Genomic DNA, 27,568 nt, shown 5'->3' on the forward strand with positions numbered 1-27,568 from the left:
CGTGAAAACCAGAAGACCCCATAACAGGACAATCACCGGGTATCCACACAAAGATTACAATACAGCGAAGCATGGAACAAACAAGTGTTATATACCTAGATTGCAGTAAATCAATGGTGTTAATGAGGCTCTTTTCTGCTTTCCTCTGTCTTCTCCATTACTCTGTGCTCCTCCTTCCAAACCTGTCCTCTCCTTCTCCATTACTCTGTGCTCCTCCTTCCAAACCTGTCCTCTCCTCCTCCTCCATTACTCTGTGCTCTTCCTTCTAGACCTGTCCTCTCCTCCTCCATTATTCTGTACTCCTCCTTCTAGACCTGTCCTCTCCTCCTCCATTACTCTGTGCTCCTCCTTCTAGACCTGTCCTCTCCTCCTCCATTACTCTGTGCTCCTCCTCCTCGACCTGTCCTCTCCTCCTCCATTACTCTGTGCTCCTCCTTCCAAACCTGTCCTCTCCTCCTCCATTACTCTGTGCTCTTCCTTCTAGACCTGTCCTCTCCTCCTCCATTATTCTGTACTCCTCCTTCTAGACCTGTCCTCTCCTCCTCCATTACTCTGTACTCCTCCTTCTAGACCTGTGCTCTCCTCCTCCATTACTCTGTGCTCCTTCTTCTAGACCTGTCCTCTCCTCCTCCATTACTCTGTACTCCTCCTTCTAGACCTGTCCTCTCCTCCTCCATTACTCTGTGCTCCTTCTTCTAGACCTGTCCTCTCCTCCTCCATTACTCTGTACTCCTCCTTCTAGACCTGTCCTCTCCTCCTCCATTACTCTGTGCTCCGCCTTCTAGACCTGTACACTCCTCCTCCATTACTCTGTGCTCTTCCTTCTAGACCTGTCCTCTCCTCCTCCATTACTCTGTACTCCTCCTTCTAGACCTGTGCTCTCCTCCTCCATTACTCTGTGCTCCTTCTTCTAGACCTGTCCTCTCCTCCTCCATTACTCTGTACTCCTCCTTCTAGACCTGTCCTCTCCTCCTCCATTACTCTGTGCTCTTCCTTCTAGACCTGTCCTCTCCTCCTCCATTACTCTGTGCTCTTCCTTCTAGACCTGTCCTCTCCTCCTCCATTACTCTGTGCTCCTCCTTCTAGACCTGTCCTCAGTCTTCTACATTAGGGCCAGTTCCTACAAAATAAAACTGTCGGAATCCTGCCAGCCTCTCTCCGTGCGGAACAATGGACATTTCAGATCTTCCAAAGTGGAGAGGCGCTGAGAGAGGAGGCGTGAGAGCCTCCCACAGATGGCCAATATGACACAGAGGCTGGAGGGATTCCGCGGCTGGGGGTCCGCCACGGAATTCCGCCAGTTTTACTCTGTGTAAACTTCTGGCCACCTTATTCTGTGCTTCTCTTTCTAGACCTGTCCTCCCCCTTCTGGATTACTCTAAGTGCCTCCTTTTAGACCTTCTCTGTCTTCTACATTATTTTGTGCTCCTCTTTTTAGACCTGTCCTCTACATTGGCCTTCTACATTACTGTGCTCCTCCTTCTCCATTACTCTGTGCTCCTCCTCCTAGACCTGTCCTCTCCTCCTCCATTACTCTGTGCTCCTCTTTCTCCACCACTCTGTGCTCCTCCTCCTCGACCTGTCCTCTGCTTTCACCATTACTCTGTGCTCCTCCTTCTCAATTACTCTGTGCTCCTCCTCCTCGACCTGTCCTCTCCTCCTCCATTACTCTGTGCTCCTCCTCCTAGACCTGTCCTCTCCTCCTCCATTACTCTGTGCTCCTCCTCCTAGACCTGTCCTCTCCTCCTCCATTACTCTGTGCTTCTCCTTCTAGACCTGTCCTCTCCTCTCCTCCTCCATTACTCTGTGCTCCTCCTCCTAGACCTGTCCTCTGCTTTCACCATTACTCTGTGCTCCTCCTTCTCCATTACTCTGTGCTCCTCCCCCTAGACCTGTCCTCTGCTTTTACCATTACTCTGTGCTCCTCCTTCTAAACCTTTTCTCTACCTTCTCCATCACTACCACGACAAACCACATTGGTAGCCTCTACTGTCTCCATTTCCTTCCCTCGTAGGCTGAAAGCCCTTGTGGGCAGGGTCCTTCTATATTAGTCTGTCCTTCAGTCATCTCTGACTTTGGTAAATGACTCTGTTCTGATAAATGAACTGTGTCGGGGAACACCCTTTATTTTACAAGAAGAACATTCTCCTTCTTCTGCATACTGACTGTCTCCATTGTATGGAACGACTAAAACTATGAACTAAATTACACATCTTGGAAGCGTGAACAGTGACTTTCCCATCCCCGCCACCATGACATTGGTATTTTTGATAAGCAATGCCCCCCCCCCTTGTGGGTCCAGATTGTTGCAGCCATCTCTCCATTTCCTTATTCTCCTCCGGCATTTTTCCTAAATGAACACGGGCTGACAAACGTTCCAGTTCATTAGAACCGATTATCGAGTCTTATGCGGATACAGCGCACGTCCCTGTATATTTATAGTAGAATAAACATTCTTGTGTTTGCTCTCATCAACAAATAGTAAATTCCTCTTACCTCCCCCCCCCAATGGCGGTATGGAGAGAATGTTATAACGATCAAGTCAGGACAATGGAAAAAAAAAAGACCTGAAAACAACAACAAAAATATCTCTGAGCGAGAGAAACAAATGTGGAAGTTACGCTCATTGAGGATACATTTGTGGTTCCAAAAATAACCTCCCGGTATAATGCGGCACCGGCGAAACCAAAATCAATTCTGCAAAAATAGGAGTCCATTGGAATGTTAAAAAGCCATACATACTCCTGTAGTGGAAAATCTGAGGAACTGGGGGGAATGAACTGTCCTCGGCAATTGAGAGCGATTCCCAAGGCGGCAGACAGCACGAAAAGCAATCAGCATGCCTATAGGATGGGTCAACGAGAGAGGCAGAGGATTAGCCGAGCAATTACCGTGGTGCCATGTCTACATTGTACTTAGAATGTAACAGCAAAGTCATTTCTTACATATATAGCAGTGTTCTGCAAGCGGTCGCTCTCCAGCTGTTCCAGAACCACAACCCCCATCATGTCTTCGGCTGTCATGGCAAGAGGGAGGTTGTAGTTTTGCTACAGCTGGAGAACCCCCCCTAGTGGGAAAATGCTAATAGAGAGTGCTGGAAACTAAACATGTCTTATTCACCAAGCAATTAGATTCGTAACTTCTCGACAATTAATTGTGGCATTTGACTTCCCCCTTATAAGCAAAAAAAAAAATCTAATTAATTGGTACCAGAAATGTATATAGATTTGTAAATTACTTCTATTTAAAAATCTCCAGTCTTCCATTACTTATCAGCTGCTGTATGTCCTGCAGGAAATGATGTATTCTCTCCAGTCTGACACAGTGCTCTCTGCTGCCTCCTCTGTCCATGTCAGGAACTGTCCAGAGCAGGAGAGGTTTTCTATGGAGATTTGCTGCTGCTCTGGACAGTTCCTGACATGGACAGAGGTGGCAGCAGAGAGCACTGTGTCAGACTGGAGAGAATACATCACTTCCTGCAGGACATACAGCTGATGATAAGTACTGGAAGACTGGAGATTTTTAAACAGAAGTATTTTACAAATCTATATAAATTTCTAATACCAGTTAATTTGAAGAAAAAAAAAATATATATATTTTACCAGAGTTCACCTTCAATTCTTCGTACATTTACTCAATGGTATTCACCATTGTTTATAAGGTATAGGTGCAATGACATCCACTCACCGATGAAGATGCTGGTGCAGATTTCCTTTTTGTTAATAAGGCATGGACACATACTGGGCGGACGCCAGGTAGATGCAGGTAGGCCCAGGGAAAAATGACTGGAGTATTATGGGTGACGCTTGGGGTAGAGTCACATGTGGCGTATTTGCTGCAGAGTCTTCGTAGTAAAAACCTTTACAAGTTACATCGACAGATCCAAGACTCTTATCCCCACATTGCATAAAGAAAATCAGCAAAAATGGATCTGGGTTGCAGATTGCAAATATGCTTGGTGTTAGTTCGGTGGTGGATATGCAGTAGACTTTCCTCATTTACATTAAAGGGGAACTCTAGCAAAAAAAGATTTTTTTTTTTTTTTTTCAAATCAACTGGTGTCAGAAAGTTTCAGAACTGGGGGAAGGAGACAGAAAGGGTAATGACATGTATGGAAGGAATTGTTACTCTCCAGGAGGGGTGGGGTGATTAAACAAGGGGAATACCCCTTTAAGGCTGCACATTCTGAGGCGGTGGTGACATGGGTCACGTGTCAGCAATGCATACAATCCCGCCACCATACAATCTGTTAAGCAACTTTGCTAAAGATGCAATTTGTCAACCCAAAAAAAAAATTGCAAAGAGAAAAGATCACAGGTGCTTGTGACTTGCTTGGAGGACTCGATGACTTGGAAGACTAGGGCTGTCCATATGGCCCCTCCGGAGACCCCCATGGTGCCCACCTGGTTCCTAACTCCTATACATTGACATGGGCATAAAAGATATACAAGTAGTATGACAATAAGTGACAGGTTCCCTTTAAGACAACCAGCGTGTGCCGGGAACGATGAGAGTGAGGGTCCAATACCTACAGGGGTGTCAAACCTACCTACCAAAATCAGTTCACATTTAGGCGAGTATTCAATGGGAATGACCCCTCTTAGACTAGGGCTCCATGACATGGGTCATGTGACCATACAAGGCTGGGACTACACAGAATCATTGGGCAGGAAACAGGCTGCTGCGTCATTCTCCCTGAATCGTTACATAACAGATAACGCCAATTAAAGGGGGTGTTCACCAAATTTATTTTTCTTTCAGATAAACTGGTCACAGCAAAAAGATTTTTAATTTACTTCTATTAAAAAAAAAAATTAAGTTTTCTAGTACTTATCAGCTGCTGCATGTCCTGCAGGAAGTGGCGTATTCTTTCCAGTCTGACACAGTGCTCTCTGCTGCCACCTTGTCCAGAGCAGGAGAGGTTTTCTATGGGGATTTGTTGCTGCTCTGGACAGTTCCTGACATGGACAGAGGTGGCAGCAGAGAGCACTGTGTCAGACTGGAGAGAATACACCACTTCCTGCAGGACATACAGCAGCTGGTTAGTACTGGAAGACTGGAGATTTTTACATAGAAGTAAATTACAAATCTGTGGCACTTGTTGGGACCAGTTAATCTGAAATATTTTTTAGAACTACCCCTTTAATTTTCTGCAATCTCTGAAACCCCTTTAAAAACAAATTGTGAATCTATAGGACTCCAAAAACTATTACACTGATATAAAATTCAGCCCTGATGTGTAATCCTAGAAACAGGATATAAACTGTAATCCTATCGCTCTAAACACTGCAAACAGTGCAGATACAGGAGACTTAAAGGGCCTGTTCATCCACCAGCTGCAAAGGGCAAAGTTCATGTCAAAGCTGCTGCTGCACCTCTTGTATAGAAGAAGGTGATATACCAAGTGCACTGAAGAACCGCAGGCTGCGTTCACACACAGCATTTACTTACTGGCTGCGTCCTTGTGTCACAGGGAACTTCACCAGCAAGAGAGGAAGAGGCGGGCGGATGGTGACAGATGGTTACCACAGGGAGGCGTGATTGACGGAAGCGTAAGCCAATAGGATGGCTCGGCGCTGGAAACCGCGGCTCTGCTAGTGGTGGATGAGTCTTGACTGACAGCCAGAACAACCAATAGGATGAGAAGTTAGGATCACGGCGAGACGCCATTGGCTGGTGCGTGTAGCAGTGCGCCGCATCTGTGAGGGAGTAGGAAGAAGCAGCTGACAAGAGGCCACAGGATAGCTGGGAGCTGAGCCATGTAAGTGAGAGTGCTGAGGTGTGTCTGTCAGCGCTGTACACACCTAACGGTACCGCCCGGCCGCGGATACGGGAGGCGCGGTGTACGGAGGGGATGAGGAGATATGGGGGGATGTACAATGTCTCTGTTTATCAACTCTCTCCGGGCTATTGTGTAACCTGACAATGCTGTCAGCGCCCGGTAACCACCGTGCATGTCAGTCTATGATGATTAGTGACGGAGACTGGCCGTGGATTCAGCGGTTATCCTTATATTACACACGGGACACAGCACAGGAGCTTTAGGAAACTGTTACTAAGAAACCCTGACCAGCCCCATAGCAACCAATCACAGCACGGCTTTCATTCTGTGCAGCCAATCACAGCACGGCTTTCATTCTGTGCAGCCAATCACAGCACGGCTTTCATTCTAAGCAACCAATCACAGCACGGCTTTCTTTCTGCGCAGCCAATCACAGCCCGGCTTTTACCATTTCATATTTTGCTTCGTGATTGAATGCTGTGCTCTGGTTGCTCAGATTTGCCAGAACATAAAATGAAGCCTATGGGACAGCCAGATGTTCAAGCACACACAATCCGTTGGAGGTCATCTGCGCAGATTTGGTACTGTGAACAGGCCCTTAGAGTGTGTTCACACTGGGGAATTGAAGAGGAAAGTTTTCTGCAAAAAAATTTGTCTTCATCATCAATGGCAGAATGCGAGTAGAAAGCGGAAATTCAAAGCCCCATTGACTTCTATGGGATTCCATAGAAATTCCGTGTGTAAATTGCGCCATGTGAACGACAGAGAGGAAATCCTATCAAACATAATGGGACATTGCTCTGTACATATTTTACAGGTGAAATTTCAAGCGGAATACGTGTAAAATTAAAGTGACTGTACCAAAAGGCCCAGACTGAAGCACTGGAGGCGGCCGACCCACCCTTAGTGGGAGGAAACCCCTGCCCCTCTATGATAGGGTTCCATTGATTCTAATGGAGTCACGTCATGGAGGGGCTGGAGTTTCTTCCCACTAAGGGTGGGTCGGCCGCCTCCAGTGCTTCATCCTGGGCCTGGTGGTACAGTCACTTTAAGCGCGGATTCTGCTTGAAATTTCTCACCTATCCCTCAGTGTGAACATACCCCTTAATGTGGCCCTAAATGCCTCCATATTACACTATTGTGAACCCGGCCTTTGATTTGTTACTTGTCGGCGAAGGAGGGAGCAACATAGGAATACGTAAAAGATACAGCGAGTGCCGCACTAATATACGGTGTGCAGATAAGATAAAGCAGATTCAGCGGAAGCAACGATGGGTGGAACCACTTCTGCATTCTGTCCCTTCCATCCCCGATGTGGACAGTGACTCTCGTCCGGATGTGAAGCACGTCGTGCTGGAGTCGGCCGGCCACATGAAAGCCGATGTCATGTTTGTTGCATAAGTCACAGTTTAACCAATCTGTCTTCTTATTCGGTGGTTTTATCCCTTGAATATCAGTGAACTATAGCGACAAGTTCCAGACCTGACATGAATGCACCATGAAGAACATCAGAGGATCACAGCCGCAATACTGACCATAGTGGTTTCTTTATAGCGTTCCTTCAGATGGACAGATAAATGGTGACAGGGCAGAAAACCGCACAGTAGAGTTTTTTATTTATTGTATTCATTGCCAGTTCAGCTTACAAATAACTCTGGGGATCAGTGCATGCTGTGCTTTATATGTGCTCCTCTGTGGGGATCAGTGGTGGTCCCTGCTGTGCTCTGTACTGTGCCTCAGGCTCCTCTGTAGGGATCAGTGGTGGTCCATGCTGTGCTCTGTACTGTGCCTCAGGCTCCTCTGTAGGGATCAGTGGTGGTCCATGCTGTGCTCTGTACTGTGCCTCAGGCTCCTCTGTAGGGATCAGTGGTGGTCCCTGCTGTGCGCTGTACTGTGCCTCAGGCTCCTCTGTAGGGATCAGTGGTGGTCCATGCTGTGCTCTGTACTGTGCCTCAGGCTCCTCTGTAGGGATCAGTGGTGGTCCATGCTGTGCTCTGTACTGTGCCTCAGGCTTCTTCGTAGGGATCAGTGGTGGTCCCTGCTGTGCTCTGTACTGTGCCTCAGGCTCCTCTGTAGGGATCAGTGGTGGTCCATGCTGTGCTCTGTACTGTGCCTCAGGCTCCTCTGTAGGGATCAGTGGTGGTCCATGCTGTGCTCTGTACTGTGCCTCAGGCTCCTCTGTAGGGATCAGTGGTGGTCCATGCTGTGCTCTGTACTGTGCCTCAGGCTCCTCTGTAGGGATCAGTGGTGGTCCATGCTGTGCTCTGTACTGTGCCTCAGGCTTCTTCGTAGGGATCAGTGGTGGTCCCTGCTGTGCTCTGTACTGTGTCTCAGGCTCCTCTGTGGGGATCAGTGGTGGTCCATGCTGTGCTCTGTACTGTGCCTCAGGCTCCTCTGTAGGGATCAGTGGTGGTCCATACTGTGCCTCAGGCTCCTCTGTAGGGATCAGTGGTGGTCCATACTGTGCCTCAGGCTCCTCTGTGGGGATCAGTGGTGGTCCATGCTGTGCTCTGTACTGTGCCTCAGGCTCCTCTGTAGGGATCAGTGGTGGTCCATGCTGTGCTCTGTACTGTGCCTCAGGCTTCTTCGTAGGGATCAGTGGTGGTCCCTGCTGTGCGCTGTACTGTGCCTCAGGCTCCTCTGTAGGGATCAGTGGTGGTCCATGCTGTGCTCTGTACTGTGCCTCAGGCTCCTCTGTAGGGATCAGTGGTGGTCCATGCTGTGCTCTGTACTGTGCCTCAGGCTCCTCTGTAGGGATCAGTGGTGGTCCATGCTGTGCTCTGTACTGTGCCTCAGGCTCCTCTGTAGGGATCAGTGGTGGTCCATGCTGTGCTCTGTACTGTGCCTCAGGCTTCTTCGTAGGGATCAGTGGTGGTCCCTGCTGTGCTCTGTACTGTGTCTCAGGCTCCTCTGTGGGGATCAGTGGTGGTCCATGCTGTGCTCTGTACTGTGCCTCAGGCTCCTCTGTAGGGATCAGTGGTGGTCCATGCTGTGCTCTGTACTGTGCCTCAGGCTTCTTCGTAGGGCTCAGTGGTGGTCCATGCTGTGCTCTGTACTGTGCCTCAGGCTTCTTCGTAGGGATCAGTGGTGGTCCCTGCTGTGCTCTGTACTGTGTCTCAGGCTCCTCTGTGGGGATCAGTGGTGGTCCATGCTGTGCTCTGTACTGTGCCTCAGGCTCCTCTGTAGGGATCAGTGGTGGTCCATACTGTGCCTCAGGCTCCTCTGTGGGGATCAGTGGTGGTCCATACTGTGCCTCAGGCTCCTCTGTGGGGATCAGTGGTGGTCCATGCTGTGCGCTGTACTGTGCCTCAGGCTCCTCTGTAGGGATCAGTGGTGGTCCATGCTGTGCTCTGTACTGTGCCTCAGGCTTCTTCGTAGGGCTCAGTGGTGGTCCATGCTGTGCTCTGTACTGTGCCTCAGGCTTCTTCGTAGGGATCAGTGGTGGTCCCTGCTGTGCTCTGTACTGTGTCTCAGGCTCCTCTGTGGGGATCAGTGGTGGTCCATGCTGTGCTCTGTACTGTGCCTCAGGCTCCTCTGTAGGGATCAGTGGTGGTCCATACTGTGCCTCAGGCTCCTCTGTGGGGATCAGTGGTGGTCCATGCTGTGCCTCAGGCTCCTCTGTAGGGATCAGTGGTGGTCCATGCTGTTCTCCCTACTATGCCTCAGGCTCCTGTTTTTAGGATGGGAATCCAAAGCCTTTGGCTGTCCAGGCATGATGGGATTTGTAGTTGTGCAACAGCTGGAGGGCCACAGGTTCCCCATCCCAGGCTGGATACCCCCACCCCCTGTAAAGTGGTACTGTCAATTTAACAAAATCATACGACGCATCAAAAGCTTTGATTGGTGAGGGGTCAAGGTGTCCAGACCCCACAGTTCTCTAGAGTGACCCAAGAGAAGAGTGCACCTTAGCGCTTCACTTCCCAGCTCACTGCAGCCTATCTTGTTGCATTAGATGTTAGTAAGTCTGTGGAGCCTGACTGCTGCGTTATGTTGAAGAGAGGAGCACTCAGCCATGCGATTCTCCTCGTCCCATCAGGCGATCTAAGATATAAGCCTTTTTGTTAGTGCCCAGAGGGTGTTCTCCTGCACTCGAAGTACTCCTGGTTTAGTTCACCTATCTCTGGCATTTTTGGGAGCCCATGTGCCAGGTGGGTTAGCTGCCCATTTGTGGTGTGTAGCTCCTAAACTCTCATCTGACGGGCAGTATAGTGGGCACTCTCATGGCGTGCTCCTGTAGATCTCAGGACAGGTGCACTTTAATTATTGTGAAGGGCAGGACACTATGGATAGTGCACGGTGATCACAGGTCAGTGCACAGCTCTTTACGATGGGAACAACCATAAAGCTCTTAATAGCTGTGTAGTGAGCTTATAATGTCCTTGCTGAGGCTGATCTGCACGTCCCTGGCTACAGCTGGATACAGGGACCGGACACCATTGTGGACAACACGCAGCAGTACCTGCATGTCCCTGGCTACAGCAGGATACAGGGACCAGACACCATTGTGGAAAACACGCAGCAGTACCTGCATGTCCCTGGCTACAGCTGGATACAGGGACCAGACACCATTGTGGAAAACACGCAGCAGTACCTGCATGTCCCTGGCTACAGCTGGATACAGGGACCAGACACCATTGTGGACAACACGCAGCAGTACCTCCACATCCCTGGCTACAGCTGGATACAGGGACCAGACACCATTGTGGACAACACGCAGCAGTACCTGCATGTCCCTGGCTACAGCTGGATACAGGGACAGGACACCATTGGGGACGACACGCAGCAGTTGTTGTTGTACTTATGTTTCTGGATGGTTTTTATCAGTATATTAGAAATTTATTAAATAGTCATCGAAACCGCACAAGACATAGCAAATGCCTCGGGGTACAAGGGTTTTAGGTGTTTTTTTTTAGTTATTATAAGAATAATTTTTAGGAAACATTACTGAGGGTGCATATAGCATTGCGTTCAATGGAATGAAAACCTTTTTTTACATGTAGTCTCGCTGGCGATCCGCTCATGTCACCAGCTACAGCTTTGTTAACTACTGGGAGTTGCATAGTGCTTCAAAAAGCTCAGATGGGGGTTTGTGTATATCACAGGGCTATGGGGTCCGGGCATAGATGGGTCACATCACAGGGCTATGGGCTCCGGGCATAGATGGGTCACATCACAGGGCTATGGGGTCCGGGAATAGATGGGTCACATCACAGGGCTATGGGGTCCGGGCATAGATGGGTCACATCACAGGGCTATGGGGTCCGGGAATAGATGGGTCACATCACAGGGCTATGGGGTCCGGGAATAGATGGGTCACATCACAGGGCTATGGGGTCCGGGCATAGATGGGTCACATCACAGGGCTATGGGGTCCGGGCATAGATGGGTCACATCACAGGGCTATGGGGTCCGGGAATAGATGGGTCACATCACAGGGCTATAGGGTCCGGGCGTAGATGGGTCACATCACAGGGCTATGGGGTCCGGGCGTAGATGGGTCACATCACAGGGCTATGGGGTCCGGGCTTAAATGGGTCACATCACAGGGCTATGGGGTCCGGGCGTATATGGGTCACATCACAGGGCTATGGGGTCTGGGCGTAGATGGGTCACATCACAGGGCTATGGGGTCTGGGCGTAGATGGGTCACATTACAGGGCTATGGGGTCCGGGCTTCAAAACATCAGAGCAGGAGGAGAGAGTCCCTGTATTAGGCAGGTGGTTGTAATGTAATTGCTAATTGGTGTGTATGGTAATTGGACAATCCTTACTGTAGGTGTCTGGTGGATCTGTGCCCTATAAGTTTTATAGTTGTTACCTTATAGTACAGACGTTATACTTGGTCATTTAGGCCCAGATTTATCTAAGTAAACTAAACACTGATGTAAACTGCCCGCAGCAACCAATCACAGCTCCTCTTTCATTTTACCAGAGCTGGAAGCTGAGCTGTGATTGTTTTTTACGGGCAGTTAAACAAAATTTTACATTGTACATTTTACACTCTTTAATAAATCTCCCCCATACTGTACTGGCAGGTTATTCTCAGAAGTATATACCACTTCGGTGTCTCAGGTCTTTGTCATATACGGCCTCAGAGCAGATGTTTTGCTTTATGTATTATACTCATGTGATTTAGTCCAGATACTACAATATGATGTATCCCAAATAAGGATCCTGAACATGGCTGCTCAGTAATCCGGTGAGAAGAATGTCCTCAGACCTGGAAAACATTGCTGCTTAGTAATCTGGTGAGAAGACCGCCCTCTATCCTGTAAACATTTTAGTAATCTGGTGAGAAGACCGTTCTCTAACCTAGAAAATATGGCTGCTCAGTAATCCGGTGAGAAGACATCCTCAAACCTGGAAAACATCTCAGTAATCCAGTGAGAAGATTGTCCTCAGACCTGGAAACCTTCGCTGCTCAGTAATCCAGTGAGAAGACCATCCTCAGATCTGGAAACCTCTGCTGCTCAGAAATCCGGTGAGAAGACCGTCATCGGACCTGGTAAACATTGCTGTTCTGTAATCCGGTAAAAAGACCGCCCTCAGACCTGGAAAACATTGCTGCTCAGTAATCCAGTGAGAAGATTGTGCTCAGACCTGGAAACCTTCACTGCTCAGTAATCTGGTGAGAAAACCGTCCTCAGACCTGGAAAACATGGCTACTCAGTAATCCAATGAGAAAACCGTCCTCAGACCTGGAAACATTTTAGTAATCTAGTGAGAAGACCGTTCTCGAACCTAGAAAATATGGCTGCTCAGTAATCCGGTGAGAAGACCGTCCTCACACCTGGAAAACATGGATGCTCAGTAATTCGGTGAGAAGACCCTCCACAGACCTGGAAAACATCTACACAAAAAAAATGTAATTGGAATTCTACATAATTGAGGCCGGTACCCCGGACAAGGACGTAAATACTATGCTGAATATGTCCCATCTGCATGTAAGATTGAGAGCAGGCAGATACACAATATTTTACATTGTATATTTTACACCCTTTGATAAATCTCCCCCATACTGTACTGGCAGGTTATTCTTAGAAGTATATACCACCCTGGTGTCTCAGGTCTTTGTCATATACGGCCTCGGAGCAGATGTTTCACTTGATGTATTATACTCATGTGATTTAGTCCAGATACCACAATATGATCTATCCCAAATAAGGATCCTAAGCATCGCTGCCCAGTAATCCGGTGAGAAGACTGTCCTCAGACCTGGAAAACATCGGTGCTCAGTAATCCGCTGAGAAAACTGTCCTCAGACCTGGAAAACATCTCAGTAATCCGGTGAGAAGACCATCCTCGGACCTGGAAACCTTTGCTGCTCAGTAATCCGGTGAGAAGACTGTCCTTAGACCTGGAAACATCTCAGTAATCTGGTGAGAAGATCATTCTCTTACCTAGAAAACATGGCTGCTCAGTAATCCGGTGAGAAGACCGTCCTCAGACCTGGAAAACATGGCTGCTCAGTAATCTGGTGAGAAGACCGTCCTCAGACCTGGAAAACATTGCTGCTTAGTAATCCGGTGAGAAGACCGTCCTCAGACCTGGAAAACATGGCTGCTCAGTAATCTGGTGAGAAGACCGTCCTCAGACCTGGAAAACATTGCTGCTTAGTAATCCGGTGAGAAGACCGTCCTCAGACCTGGAAAACATGGCTGCTCAGTAATCTGGTGAGAAGATCGTCCTCAGACCTGGAAAACATGGCTGCTCAGTAATCTGGTGAGAAGATCGTCCTCAGACCTGGAAAACATGGCTGCTCGGTAATCCAGTGGAAAGACCGCCCTCAGACCTGGAAACCTTCGCTGTTTAGTAATCCAGTGAGAAGACCGCCCTCAGACCTGGAAACCTTCGCTGCTCAGTAATCCGGTCAAAAGACCGTCCTCAGACCCGGAAAACATGGCTGCTCAGTAATCCTGTGAGAAGACCATCCTCAGACCTGGAAAACATGGCTACTCAGTAATCCAATGAGAAAACCGTCCTCAGACCTGGAAAACATGGCTGCTCAGTAATCCGGTGAGAAGACCGTCCTCAGACCTGGAAAACATGGCTGCTCAGTAATCTGGTGAGAAAACCGTCCTCAGACCTGGAAAACATTGCTGCTTAGTAATCCGGTGAGAAGACCGTCCTCAGACCTGGAAAACATGGCTGCTCAGTAATCTGGTGAGAAGACCGTCCTCAGACCTGGAAAACATTGCTGCTTAGTAATCCGGTGAGAAGACCGTCCTCAGACCTGGAAAACATGGCTGCTCAGTAATCTGGTGAGAAGATCGTCCTCAGACCTGGAAAACATGGCTGCTCGGTAATCCAGTGGAAAGACCGCCCTCAGACCTGGAAACCTTCGCTGTTTAGTAATCCAGTGAGAAGACCGCCCTCAGACCTGGAAACCTTCGCTGCTCAGTAATCCGGTCAAAAGACCGTCCTCAGACCCGGAAAACATGGCTGCTCGGTAATCCTGTGAGAAGACCATCCTCAGACCTGGAAAACATGGCTACTCAGTAATCCAATGAGAAAACCGTCCTCAGACCTGGAAAACATGGCTGCTCAGTAATCCGGTGAGAAAACCGTCCTAAGACCTGGAAACCTACGCTGCTCAGTAATCCAGTGAGAAGACCGTCCTCAGACCTTGAAACCTTCGCTGCTTAGTAATCCAGTGAGAAGACCATCCTCAGACCTGGAAAACATGGCTGCTCAGTAATCCGGTGAGAAGATCGTCCTCAGACCTGGAAAACATGGCTGCTCAGTAATCCGGTGAGAAGATCGTCCTCAGACCTGGAAAACATCTACTCAGAAAAATGTGATTGGAATTCTACATAATTGATGCCAGTCCCCCGGACAAGGATGTAAATACTATGCTGAATATGTCCCATCTGCATGTAAGATCCAGAGCCAGGACCTGGTGAGCTGGATTTCTGCCAAGGAATGATTGAAGATATATGTAAGTATATGTAAGACGTAAGGGGCGTTCACATTTGCATTTTTTAGTATTTCATTTCAGTCTGCCTTGGAGAACTGGCATAGTTGATGGTCACATCACACTTTGGCTATACACATTGGGACCGAAAAGGTGTTTGACATCCACCATGTTTGCAGTGTAACCATAGAGTTCAATAGACCAGTGTTAAATCAGCTTATGAGGATTGTGGGGAGATATTGTGAAGGTGTCTAAGATAGGAGGAATGTCTCTTAACCTGTCGTAGGTTATATGCACTATTGTAGCTCAGTTTCGTTCTTTGCAGTAGTACCAGAGTCATCCCGCGGACAGATGGGGTGGGGTTAACTGTTCTTTTAAACAACTTCCCTCCATTGGATTCCTAACATATTTGTCATTTACTTAATTTACCAGCAAAACAGAAGAAACACAGCTCTAAAGTCTTAGGATCTGCGGCCCATTGCCTGTTGGTAGACTCATCTGTCTGTAGCAGCAGAGAGACCAGGACAGAACACAGGAAGTGGGGGCGGAGCTTACCTCAGTGATGGAATACAGATATTGGGGTGGGGTTTAGAGACTGTTATGTGCTTGTATCCTGAGCTCCTTTCTGTCTCCTCTAGAGGGTCTACACTGTGCCTGAGAAGTAAAAATAAAGGCTTCCCTCTCATCTCTTAGCATCCATAGAGTGCTGGGCAGCTGGACCTTGTGTAAATACATGTGTTCTATATACAAAGTGCTTCTATTGAATGTAATGTCCCCCACACCTAGACATCGTTATCCACAGGTTACTGCTTAGACCAGGGCTGCTTTTTTATGTAATGCCATCCTTGCTGTAATCCTATTGCAGCAGGCTAGAGTGGAAGAGGTGGAGAGGAGGAGGAGGATGATGATGATGATGCTGGTGGTGGTAGTAGTGTTGATAGTAGACGTCTAGGGTCTCTGTCCTGTGTATAGCGCCTCAGCTGACACCCCACCACCACCCCACCCACTCCAAGTACTGTTCAGAGCCTGGTGCTCATAAAGAACCCCCACCCCTCTGCATATATGGGCTTCAGGCCCTGAACAGTACATAGAGTGGGCATGAGGGTGGGGTACTGTATCAGGACCCCCCTGTATACTGCGCTTTCCCTTACCTAAAACATGCAGGGTAGTCCTCCTCTCCTCCAGGCCCAGGCAGTGGTGCAGGAAGGGGGTGGTCTGTCTTCTCTTTCCCTGGCAGGAGCAAGGAAGCTGTATGAGCTATGTTGCCTGCCCCACTCCTGAAGTGTGGAGCTGACTGAGGTGAGAACTCCACCCCCGCCTGTCACGCCGCCTGGCACAGTACTAGAAATGGCCCTGCTCTTTCCCTCCAGGCCGTTACCCACAGGCCGCAGTCTGATTCAACCAGGACTCAGGTCTTTTTCTTTTATGCCAATGATGGTGCGACACATTCATGACACATCCCATATCCCATGGTTGTTTTGTTGTGTTTGGGGTTATTGTCAGATATTTTTGCAGGGAACTGTGAGAACTTGTCGTGGAAACATCCGACTTCCCGCAGACAGATGCAATGTACATTATCTGGTTTTCCGGCCCAGGACGACACATTGGAAAAACAACAGATGTCTCCCGTTCTTGTGGCATCACATGTTTATCTCAAATCCAATTTTTTTCTTTTGCAGCCTATGTATTTATTAATTTACGAATTCCTCAAAAATTCCCTGGATTTATTGAACTTATTTTAATACTGTCCTAGAGAAGAAGGGTTCTTGGGAAGAGTCTTCCAGCTGGTACAATGCTTTCATAGTTGTCTAGGTATGATGACTGGCTGAAGACCTGCAGGTAGTGCACCACTGCATTATACCACTTTAACTATAACCCACCCACTACATTCACAGGAGCCTCCTATATTTGCTGTAGTACCAACTAGAGTGTACAGCAGGAACAATAATTTATAGAACAATTAATCAGAAAACCCCTTCAATTCAATTAAGTATTCCAATGAAAACCACCTTACATCCTGTTAAATCATTTCTGTGTTATTCCTGGTTCGGGATGGTGAGCAGGATGGCCTCCCACACAGACATTGGTTATGACAAATCCATTTCCATCTGCCCCGGTGATGGAGGGAGCCGGGACATGGTGATGGAGGGAGCCGGGCCCCGGTGATGGAGGGAGCCGGGCCCTGCTGATGGAGGGGGCCGGGCCCCTGTGCTGGAGGGGGCCGGGCCCCTGTGCTGGAGGGGGCCGGGCCCCGGTGATGGAGGGAGCCGGGACATGGTGATGGAGGGAGCCGGGACACGGTGCTGGAGGGAGCCGGGCCCCGGTGCTGGAGGGAGCCGGGACACGGTGATGGAGGGACCCCACCTTCGCCAGCACTTCAGTGAGACTGCAGGACTGTGCGTTTGTTTCACAGACAAAACATCCATGTCTTTCCCGTGGGATCGCTTCAATTGTTCCCATGTTCCTGCTCTTCCCAGAACAGCCTGGCTGACATAAATCTGCAGAGTATCTGACATTATCCAGGAGGACGCAGCAGATCTCGCTCTCCACTCTCATATACAGCGCACCAACATTTCCTTTTACTTTGTGATAGGGACGCGGCTTCTTATATGTTATAAAGTTACCATTATAAAGGAAAAGTATTAGTAAACCTCATGCTGTAATACCATGAAGGGGTTGTCCCAATTCCAGACACTCTGATAGGTGAATGTAAGTTGGTAGAAGAGGATGGAGGACCCGACCCGTCCTGTATTACATAGGTAGTACATCAATGTGGTGGAAGGATGTGTAATGTTTAGTTTCTCCTCTGGTGGCGCTACAGGGTAATAAACATTTACAGCCAGGTTTCCCCACAGATCACCGATTTGTCTGTTTTGGCTATATACAGTAATGTTCCTATATACACCTGTGTTCTGGTTTGGTTATACTGTATATAGCGATGTTCCTATATACTCCTGTGTCCTGTATTGGCTATATATAGCGATGTTCCTGTATACTCCTGTGTTCTGGTTAGGCTATATATAGCGATGTTCCTATATACTCCTGTGTCCCGTTATGGCTATATATAGCGATGTTCCTATATACTCCTGTTTCCTGTATTGGCTATATATAGCGATGTTCCTATATACTCTTGTTTCCTGTATTGGCTATATATAGTGATGTTCCTATATACTACTGTGTCCTGTATTGGCTATATATAGCGATGTTCCTATATACTCCTGTGTCCCGTTATTAGCTATATATAGCGATGTTCCTATATACTCCTGTGTCCTGTATTGGCTATATATAGCGATGTCCGTTATGGCTGTATATAGTGATGTTCCTATATACTCCTGTGTTCTGTTTTGGCTATATATAGCGATGTTCCTATATACTCCTGTGTTCTGTATTAGCTATATATTGCGATGTTCCTATATACTCCTGTGTCCTGTATTGGCTGTATATAGCGATGTTCCTATATACTCCTGTGTCCTGTATTGGCTGTATATAGTGATGTTCCTATATACTCCTGTGTCCTGTATTGGCTATATATAGCGATGTTCCTATATACTCCTGTATTGGCTATATATAGTGATATTCCTATATACTCCTGTGTCCTGTATTGGCTATATATAGCGATGTTCCTATATACTCCTGTGTCCTGTATTGGCTATATATAGTGATGTTCCTGACTGTTTCTCTGTCCTGTATTGATGCATTTCTTCTCTTCTTACAGGAGGATTACGATGGCGTTGGGCTATGATCCAGAATGAAACCAGAAATGAAGAGAATGAGACTGTGTAAGAGATGCAGACCCCCTGACTGAGGAATTTTCCAGTCTGCTTTGTCTATAACATTGAGGTGAGATATATGGAAGGTGGATAGAATAACTTAAGTAATTTCCCCTTCAGTCAGATGTGTGCCGGGATTTGTCCTGTGTGTTTGTGGTGGAGCGCCGGTGGGTGTAGGCCCAAGTTCTGGCCGCTGCCCTCCTCCGCTTAGCCTGGCATCAGATTAAATATTCATGGTAAATCCTACATGACTAAATATAGTTCCCTTATCCCACCAGCACGCTCTGCGGTTCACCTCTAATATCTTCCCGGCAGTTCAGGATTTGTAGATTTCTATGGTTTATATTGTGACGCTCTTCTCTACATCACAGTAAGGTTTGGGGAAATGTAGGAGCTTTCCTAGTTGAGACAGCATTTTTTTTTTTAAATTGATAATGAGCAATTTACTTAAAGTGTCACTGTCGTTAGAAAAAACTTTTGACATGTCATAGAGACATCATAGAGACATGTCAAACGTTTTGATCGGTCCAAGTCAGAGTGTCCAGACCTGTACCAATGGGGAGAAGACTGCTCTGCAGCACATCTGCTCCTCAGTCGGCTCCATTATAAGTCCGACCCTATTTTTTCGAATGGAGAGTCAATGTGCTGCAGTGCGTCTCTCTCGGGGAACTATGTCCCGATTGGTTCGGGTATGAACACTTAGGGCCCTATTCCACCGGACGATTATCGTTCAGATTATCGTTAAATCGTTCGAATCTAAACGATAATCGTTCGGTTGAAATGCAGTAACGATTAACGACCGAACGAGAAATCGTTGATCGCTTTATAAGACCTGGACCTATTTTTATCGTTGCTCGTTCGCAAAACGTTCGCATTGAATAAGACATCGTTCGGTCGTTCGCAATAGATACGAACGCAATAGCGAAGAAATACAGAAGAAGAAACGATCGCAATTACGATCATAAGTAACGATTATCGTTCCATGGAAATGAGTGAACGTTTTCAGGTCTTTCGCAATAGCGGTCGTTTGAGATCGTTAATCGTTAAAGATTATGCTAACGATAATCGTCCGGTGGAATAGGGCCCTTAGACCCGGACCAATCACAACTTTTAACATGTCTACAATGTCTTTATGACATGTCAGAAAATATTTGCAACTACAGTATCCGACATTATCCAGGAGGACGCAGAGGATCTCGCTCTCCTCTCTCATATACAGCGCACCAACATTTTCTTTAAAAAAAAAATTTTGTTAACTGCTTCTTAAAGTCAGCTGCTGTTCGGGAGCATAGCCGGAGTTTCTGTATTTGTCTATATCGGATGACCTTATGGGACGACCCCTTTTTAGAGTGTTTTTTAATAGAAAGGCTTCTGACATCTTTGGCGGAGGTCTGAGAACTCCGCTAGTGTCAACTACATATAGATCCTGATCCCATTTGTCTTCACGTATGTTGGATTCACATGTCTGGTCTATTCCCCGTCTATGCTCTTTACATACATATATTTGCATCCCATTAATCTTTCTTTTTTTTCTTTTTCACAGCCACTACTGACGTCATGATCACTGTAACAGAACTACGATTTTTGGCAGACGCCCAGACATCCTATCACATCTTGAAGCCATGGTGGGACGTGTTTTGGTATTATATCACGATGGTGATGCTGATGATCGCCTTTCTGGCCGGCGCTCTGCAGCTCACACAAAGCCGAATGCTCTGCCTTCCCTGTAAAGCAGAAGTGGGTGATCACTGTACACATCCCCTGGATCAATACACCGTAAAGATTAATGTGTCTGTCGGTCCCTTAGGAAAAATAAACCCCTCGAGAGGAATCCAGAATGAATTGCATCGCCAACAATACGCCTATATAGACGCCGTTTGCTATGAGAAGCAGCTGCACTGGTTCACAAAGTTTTTTCCCTATCTGGTGTTTCTTCACACTGTAATTTTCGCCGTGTGCAGCAATTTCTGGCTTCATTACCCAAGCACAAGTTCCAGACTGGAGCACTTCGTAGCCATTTTGTATAAGTGTTTTGATTCTCCGTGGACGACGCGAGCTTTGTCCGAGACTGTGGCGGAACAGACAATGAGAAACTGGACTAACAAACCGTCACGGCGGTTGACCAGCGAAGACACAGATGCCAGGAAACAGTCAGTTCAACACGGGGTGGAAGGCACAGCGGTGGAAGATGACGCGTCCAGCGTCCTGGACAAGAAAGAAGGTGAACAGGCCAAGGCGTTGTTTGAGAAGGTCCGCAAGTTCCGTCTTCACGTGGAGCAGAAGGACATCATCTACAGACTGTACCTGAAGCAGATCGTGGTCAAAGTCATCGCCCTGCTCGTCATCATTACTTACGTCTCGTATTTTTTGATGCACATAACGTTTGACATTGACTGTAAAGTAGACATTGAAGCGTTCACGGGATACAAGAGATACCAATGTGTTTATTCTCTCGCTGCCATTTTCAAGGTTTTGGCCACGTTTTACATTCTCCTTGTCTTTTTGTACGGGTTTGCTTGTTTTTATAGTCTCTGGTGGATGCTGAGAAGCTCACTGAAGCAGTATTCCTTCGAAGCCGTCAGAGAGAAGAGCCACTACAGCGACATCCCCGATGTCCAGAACGACTTTGCCTTCATCCTTCACTTAGCGGATCAGTATGATCCTCTCTACTCCAAACGCTTCTCCATATTTTTATCCGAAGTCAGCGAGAACAGATTGAAGCAGATCAATCTTAACAACGAATGGAGCGTGGAAATGCTGCGCAACAAACTGGTGCGAAACTCCAAAGACAAAATAGAGCTTCATCTGTTCATGCTGAGCGGGGTGCCGGACAACGTCTTTGAGCTCACTGAGATTCAGGTCATGAAACTGGAACTTATACCCGATGCCAAGATCACCCCGATGATCACACAGTTGGTCGACCTCAAGGAACTCCACATCTATCACTCAACCCTCACCGTGGACCTACAGGCTCTGAGCTACCTGGCCGACAACCTCGAAACTCTACATCTGAAGTTTACTTCAGTCGAAAAGATCCCTTCTTGGATCTTCCTCCTAAAGAATTTGAAGGAATTGTATTTAGCTGGATGTATCGACAACTACAGCTTCTCGCACATCGAGGGTCTTCAGGACTTGAAGAACCTGACCACCCTTTACTTGAAGACCAGCATTCCCCGGGTTCCTCCGGTGGTTACGGACATGTTACCGTTCCTTCAGAAACTTAGCGTTAACAATGAAGGAAATAGACTCCTAATCTTAATAAGTCTTAAAAAGATGATTAACCTGACCAGCCTAGAACTGATAAATTGTGACCTAGAACGGATCCCGCACTCCATCTTCAGTCTGACGGAACTGCGGGAGATCGACTTCAGGGGAAATAATTTTAAAACGGTTGAAGAAATTATTAGTTTTCAGCATCTGCCCAAACTGACCTGCCTGAAGCTATGGCACAACTCCATAGCGTATATACCACTACAGATCGGGGCTTTGGCCAACCTAGAACAGCTCTATCTCAATCATAACAATATAGAGATGATGCCGCTGCAGCTCTTTCTCTGCAACAAGCTGCGGGTTCTGGACCTCAGTCACAACAATCTGACTTTTATCCCCGATGAGATCCAGCTGCTGAAAAATCTCCAGCATTTAGCTGTGACAAACAATAGTGTAAGTATTATTATACGGTCATTATTACATACTATATTAGTGTTGGTTCTCCAAAGGCTTCAATAAATTTCAAAACCGCTGTCTAAAGGTTGGTGTCTCCTCCTTTCTGCTGCCACCTTTGTCCAGAGCAGGAGAAGTTTTCTATGGGGATTTGCTGCTGCTCTGGACAGTTCCTGACATGGACAGAGGTGGCAGCAGAGAGCACTGTGTCAGACTAGAGAGAATACACCACTTCCTGTAGGACATACAGCAGCTGGTAAGTACTGGAAGACTGGAGATTTTGAAATAGAAGTAATTTACAAATTTATATAACTTTCTGACATGAGTTGATTTAAAAACTATTTTTTTTTCTCTTGAGTACTGCTTTCAAGGGAACCTATCACATTGTGAGCTCTTACTGGAGGGAGAACGTGATGTCAGTGTATCACGTTTTCTCCCTCTCTTCAGTGGGTAGGGTTAGAAGAGCTATAACCTTGCCCATTGAAGAGAGAAAGGACTTGTGATCCCCGACACAGAAGGTGGAGGCCAGGAGCAGTGAGCAGTGTCGGAGAGGACTTGGTTCAGATGATTTTATGCATCCAGAGGGGGTGAGGTCACACAGAAAACAGCAAAATGGTGCAAAAGTAATAATAAGTTGATTTTACAAAGATAGAAAGCTTTGGGTGGCCTATTAATGCAAAAACTATTTTGAGGGAAATACCCCTTTTGACTCAAAATAAGCAAGGTAGTCAAGTGGGTGGTCTTATTCAGTAATTGTCAGCTCTTTCTACATGCACGTGTGTGTGTGTGTGTATGTGTGTATATATATATATATATATATATATATATATATATATATATATACATACAGCCAGTAGAGATGAGCAAGGCTCAAGCAGGCGCAGGTGCCATCACTCTGCCTTTTGAATACTGGTGGCTGATATTTATATCACTATACCACCACATTTTTATCCCTATATCTCCACATTCATATCCCTATATCACCACGTTTATATTTCTATATCTCCACGTTTATATCCCTATATCTCCACATTTATATGGTTATATGACCACATTTATATTTATATATCACCACATTTATATCCCTGTATCACCACATTTATATGCCTATATCTCCACATTTATATTTATATATCACCACATTTATATCCCTGTATCACCACATTTATATGCCTATATCTCCACATTTATATTTATATGACCACATTTACACCACACTCCTGCTTTGCGCTCAGTTGATATAAAGTGAAGGCGTTTATCATATTGGGGCAGACTGTGTCACTATGGCGGTTGTGCTTCCTCTTTGTTCCTCACATCCTGTCTGTATTTTTCCAGCTGTTGACTATGAGAGTGTTTGCACTATAGATGCCTATGTTTACCTCTTATTATATGAGGTGCCTGTAGTGAATGCTGGAGCAGACAGAGCCATGTCATCTGGTCTCCAGCACAGTAGCAAGAGCTTTTTTTTTTATAATGCTTTGTGACCTGTGTATGAATGGGAAGAAGCTGAGTTATGTCGATTAGTGGATAAAAATAAGTGACGCTATTGGGAAAGTATTGTGGTCTTATTCTGTGAGCTGTGTAGAGGTGAAAAAGGAGAAACGTGGAGCTGTGTCCATCACTAGGTGAAATTGACTTCTATGGGAGAGTGTTGTGGGCATGCCCTGTAACCTGTGCATGTGTGGGCGTGACATTTGAAGAGGAGGAAAGAGCTTAACTGTGTCCATCAGTAAGTAAAAATGTCCCATTGCTATATGTGGTAGAATGTTGTGGAAATGCTCTGTGACCTGTGCAGGGAGGGAACCAGCTGAGCTGTGTTCATCAATAAGTACAAATGTTGCATTGCTTTTTATAGGAGAGCAGTATGGGCATGTTTGGTGACCTGTGCATGAAGAGGGAGGAGGTCAGCTGTAAACCATTACTTATTGTAAATGGTGGATTCTGTGTTATCTGCCCCCATCTTTTATTTCATTAAATAACCCCAGTGAAAGTGACATAATGTAAAAAGCATGCATTCCCCCGAAAAAAAAAAGAAATCAGCCATATTGTCAGGTTTATAGAATTCCTTCCTAGAATTATTTTGTCTTTTTCTTCATAGATTGAGACGCTGCCAGAAGGGCTGTTCAGATGCAGCAAACTGCAGTGTCTTCTCCTGGGGAAGAATAGCCTGACCAGCCTGTCCCCGCACGTGGGCGACCTGATGAACCTCATCAAGATAGAACTGGTGGGGAACCAGATTGAATCTCTTCCTCCAGAGCTGGAATCCTGTCAGTCGCTGAAGCCAAACTGCATTATCGTAGAGAGCAGCGTGCTACACACACTGCCATCATACGCAAAAGAGAACCACAAGTCCGCGCATAGATAGGAAACCAACGCCACATGCCGGACACTTTCATTTCATTTTTGTTTTGCTACTTTTGTGATAAGACCCGATAACGGGGGCCGTCTCTCTTCTGTACACGACCACAGCAGACTTTGCAGTGTGAATTCTGCACCTTTTGCATATTGAATCTTATTACTATTAATATTGTTATTCAGTTTTCTTATAGTGTATGCAATCCTGTCTAGTGACATCACACGGGCAGTCTAGTGACATCACACGGGCAGTCTAGTGACATCACACGGGCAGTTTACTCAGTGGAGTCAAAAGCAATGAGAAATTTAAAGAAAGACTTAGAGGGTTTCCTCCTGCTGGATCCACTGGTTTAAAAACTGCAGGTGTGATTACGGCCTAAGGCTATGTTCACACAAAGGTACAGACAATGGCCGTTGTTCGTCACTGAAAAATAAACGGCTGTTGTACTCCGTGTCAAATGCCGACCATTGTTGCATTGAATTCGATGCACAACAGGGGAAACAATTAACATGTCGATTATTTCAATGATATAAAGGAGAAAGTCCACAGCTCCCATAAAACTTGTAGTCTTTATTGAGGCATATAAAAAGTTTCCAAAAACATTAAGGCTATGTTCACATACTATGTAAAACTACGGCCGTAGTTTTGAGGAGTTGAACTTAGTCTTATGTGCAATGGGATCCCGGCCGGAGCGTACACACATCATATACGCTCCGGCCGTTATCCCATGCGGCGCCGGAAAAAACTGACATGTCAATTTTCTGCAGCCGGAATTCAGTGAATTCCGGCCGCAGAAAGACCTGTCAGTGCACACAGTGAAGCGAGCGGCTCCGGCCGCTCGCTTCACTGTGGGCTATGGGAAGCTCTGATGCGGGCGCGTGCTGATGTGCCTGCATCAGAGCTCTGCGGCCGGATGGATCATCCGGCCGGTACTTAAGTACCGGCCACGATGATCCGGGCACAGACCGGCCGTTCCGTGACCCGGCCGGGGTCACGGAACGGCCGGTCTGTTACGTAGTGTGAACATAGCCTAAAAATGTAGGCCAATTATTTTAATAGCCATAGAAAACAACAGCCTTTGGGAATGGCGGACGTTGTTTTGCATCAAATTTAATGCAACCTTTTTCCCTATGAAAAGAACAGCCATTCTTTTCATAAAAAGTATGTTGTGTGAACATAGCCTAAAGGTTTCAGATACTGTAGCTAGTTTGTAGAAACGCTGAGATTTCCTTTCATAGTATATATTTTCTGTATGTTGCACAAAACAATTGATAAGTTAGCGCCTTTTATAAAACAAATGTAGACGGGACCAAATAGTGGCCATTTATATAGCAAGTGCTCGGATCCAGAATAGGACCAGGCGCGGGCTAGAGGCATGCCAACACCGTAACACTGATGTGTGCTAAACTACTGTGATAGTAACGTGTAGCTGTGTGTGTAAATCAGGGATGGGGAACCTCCGGCCCTCCAGCTGTCGCAAAACTACAACTCCCATCATGCCTGGACAACCAAAGGCTGGAGGGCCGAAGGTTCCCCATCCCTGGTGTAGACTGTGTGCAGACTAGATACGTGTGGAGACACATTATATATGTCCGACAAAGCTGAGGATCAGAAATGCTGTGGATTCCGCAGACTCCTCATACTGTATATGTATAGGGTTGATGCCGTTCACTAGAGCTGCAATACTACAGGCCGACTGAGGACAAGAAGGGGCGCTGTTTTGTAAACCTGTTTTTCTAATCCTGATTAATCCGTATAACCGGATTTGGTTGTGTTGCTGCCCCCAAGCATTTGGGGTTTGTCCAGCTTCATATGCTTCTATTATTTCTGTTTCTTTTCAATGTGAAATCCCTGCAAGTGAAATTAAAGTGTACCTGCCAACGCTGGGAGTTTGGGTATACATGGCTACGAACCACGCCTGACAGATGCATGTGACTTCTGTTGGATCAGAATGAGGGTTGCGCTCATTTCCATTACACGTGGTTCATAGCCATGGATACCAGAACGAACGGATTAAGAGACTGCTCTGCCGCTGATCCAGTGTTGGCCGTGTCTTAAAGTGAAAGCCTGACCTCCACCCAGAAATAAGTGATACTCACCTACCTGATCCCCTGTCACTGCTACGTCCCATCCTGACACACAGGGGATTCTTACTCAGCCAATCACTGGCTGCACTGGCATCCATCTTAGCACGTGATTGGCTGAGTGGGCACCAGGAAGTGCTGATAGCAGTGACAGGTCCTGCTGGTGATTCTAACTCTGTTTTTTTTTTGTTTTGTTTTGTTTGTTTTTTTAACCCCAGATAATATGTAAATAAGTTTAATATTTTGCTTGTTAATTCATCTTTTTACATTTATCTTTATTGTGTTTGATCTTTATTAGAAATAGATTATAAAAGGGGTTTTAACTAGAATAAGAATATTGATGACCCCCATGAGCGTGGCGGCCTGGTCTCTCTTCAGGGTTGTCTGTACTCCTGCATGCTCAGTGGGGGCTGTGCAGTATAACAGTCTTTTCCCTATTTAAAACCCCTTTAAATGATAACCTGCTGCTGCCTGCACTGAAGGAAAGCATTGTTCTTACTGCTATAATAATTCTTATTGTGTATAGTACCACCTGTACAATCCCTTACTGTCTGGGTTCACTTGTCTGTGGTGATCTATGCAGTCGCTGCAACCCCTGGCTTGGATGACACATACATACATGGGGGGGGGGCACATATTTATTATCACTATTTAAGTCTTTTGAAACCACTTTAACCAGAAAATCTTGTTAAACAAATGTGTAATTCTACGTTGTTTTTTATAATGTGAATATAATGTGAGTACAGGGTCCTAATTTAAATCCCGGTTAGTCGGCAGCACATCTCCCTGTGTAAACGGGACCAGTGGATTTAATAGTCTGCAAGATTCCTTGAGCCTGGATCTCACTGATCAGCGTTTCAGGTCTTTGAGGTCCCGGAAACCCCCTTTAAACTTCTGTTTTGTATTTCTTTTTGTCTTAAAGGGGTAGTCCACCCAAAAAAAAATTCTTTCAAATCAACTGGTGCCATAAAGTGCCAGAGATTTGTAATTCACTTCTAT

The 27,568-nt window shown here is 46.6% G+C and overlaps 2 protein-coding genes across 5 annotated transcripts in view; one reads left to right on the forward strand and one right to left on the reverse strand.

The window, feature by feature from the left end:
* The window catches only part of KYAT3 (kynurenine aminotransferase 3), a 26,724-nt gene extending 20,694 nt beyond the window's left edge, over positions 1–6,030 (reverse strand). The window contains exons 1-2 of one of the 4 annotated variants that reach the window (XM_069967642.1): positions 5,805–6,030; positions 5,452–5,699 (exon numbers count right to left, since the gene is read on the reverse strand). In XM_069967642.1, coding sequence (XP_069823743.1) covers positions 5,452–5,670 — 219 coding nt within the window. In that variant the 5' untranslated portion in view covers positions 5,671–5,699; positions 5,805–6,030. Of the gene's footprint in view, positions 1–2,496; positions 2,573–2,742; positions 2,844–5,451 lie in introns of those variants that run through there. The other 3 variants (XM_069967643.1, XM_069967641.1, XM_069967644.1) reach the window with 3 other exon arrangements.
* Positions 5,644–25,259, forward strand: LRRC8B (leucine rich repeat containing 8 VRAC subunit B). The gene is made up of 4 exons (XM_069967639.1): positions 5,644–5,761; positions 18,412–18,536; positions 20,010–22,129; positions 24,228–25,259. Exons 3-4 carry the CDS (start codon positions 20,024–20,026, stop codon positions 24,492–24,494), a joined length of 2,373 nt encoding a protein of 790 aa, XP_069823740.1. The 5' UTR covers positions 5,644–5,761; positions 18,412–18,536; positions 20,010–20,023; the 3' UTR covers positions 24,495–25,259.
* Positions 25,260–27,568: the final 2,309 nt, after the last annotated feature.

Source organism: Dendropsophus ebraccatus, chromosome 4 (assembly GCF_027789765.1).
Source record: "Dendropsophus ebraccatus isolate aDenEbr1 chromosome 4, aDenEbr1.pat, whole genome shotgun sequence".
In the NCBI taxonomy this organism is placed as follows: Eukaryota; Metazoa; Chordata; class Amphibia; order Anura; family Hylidae; genus Dendropsophus; species Dendropsophus ebraccatus.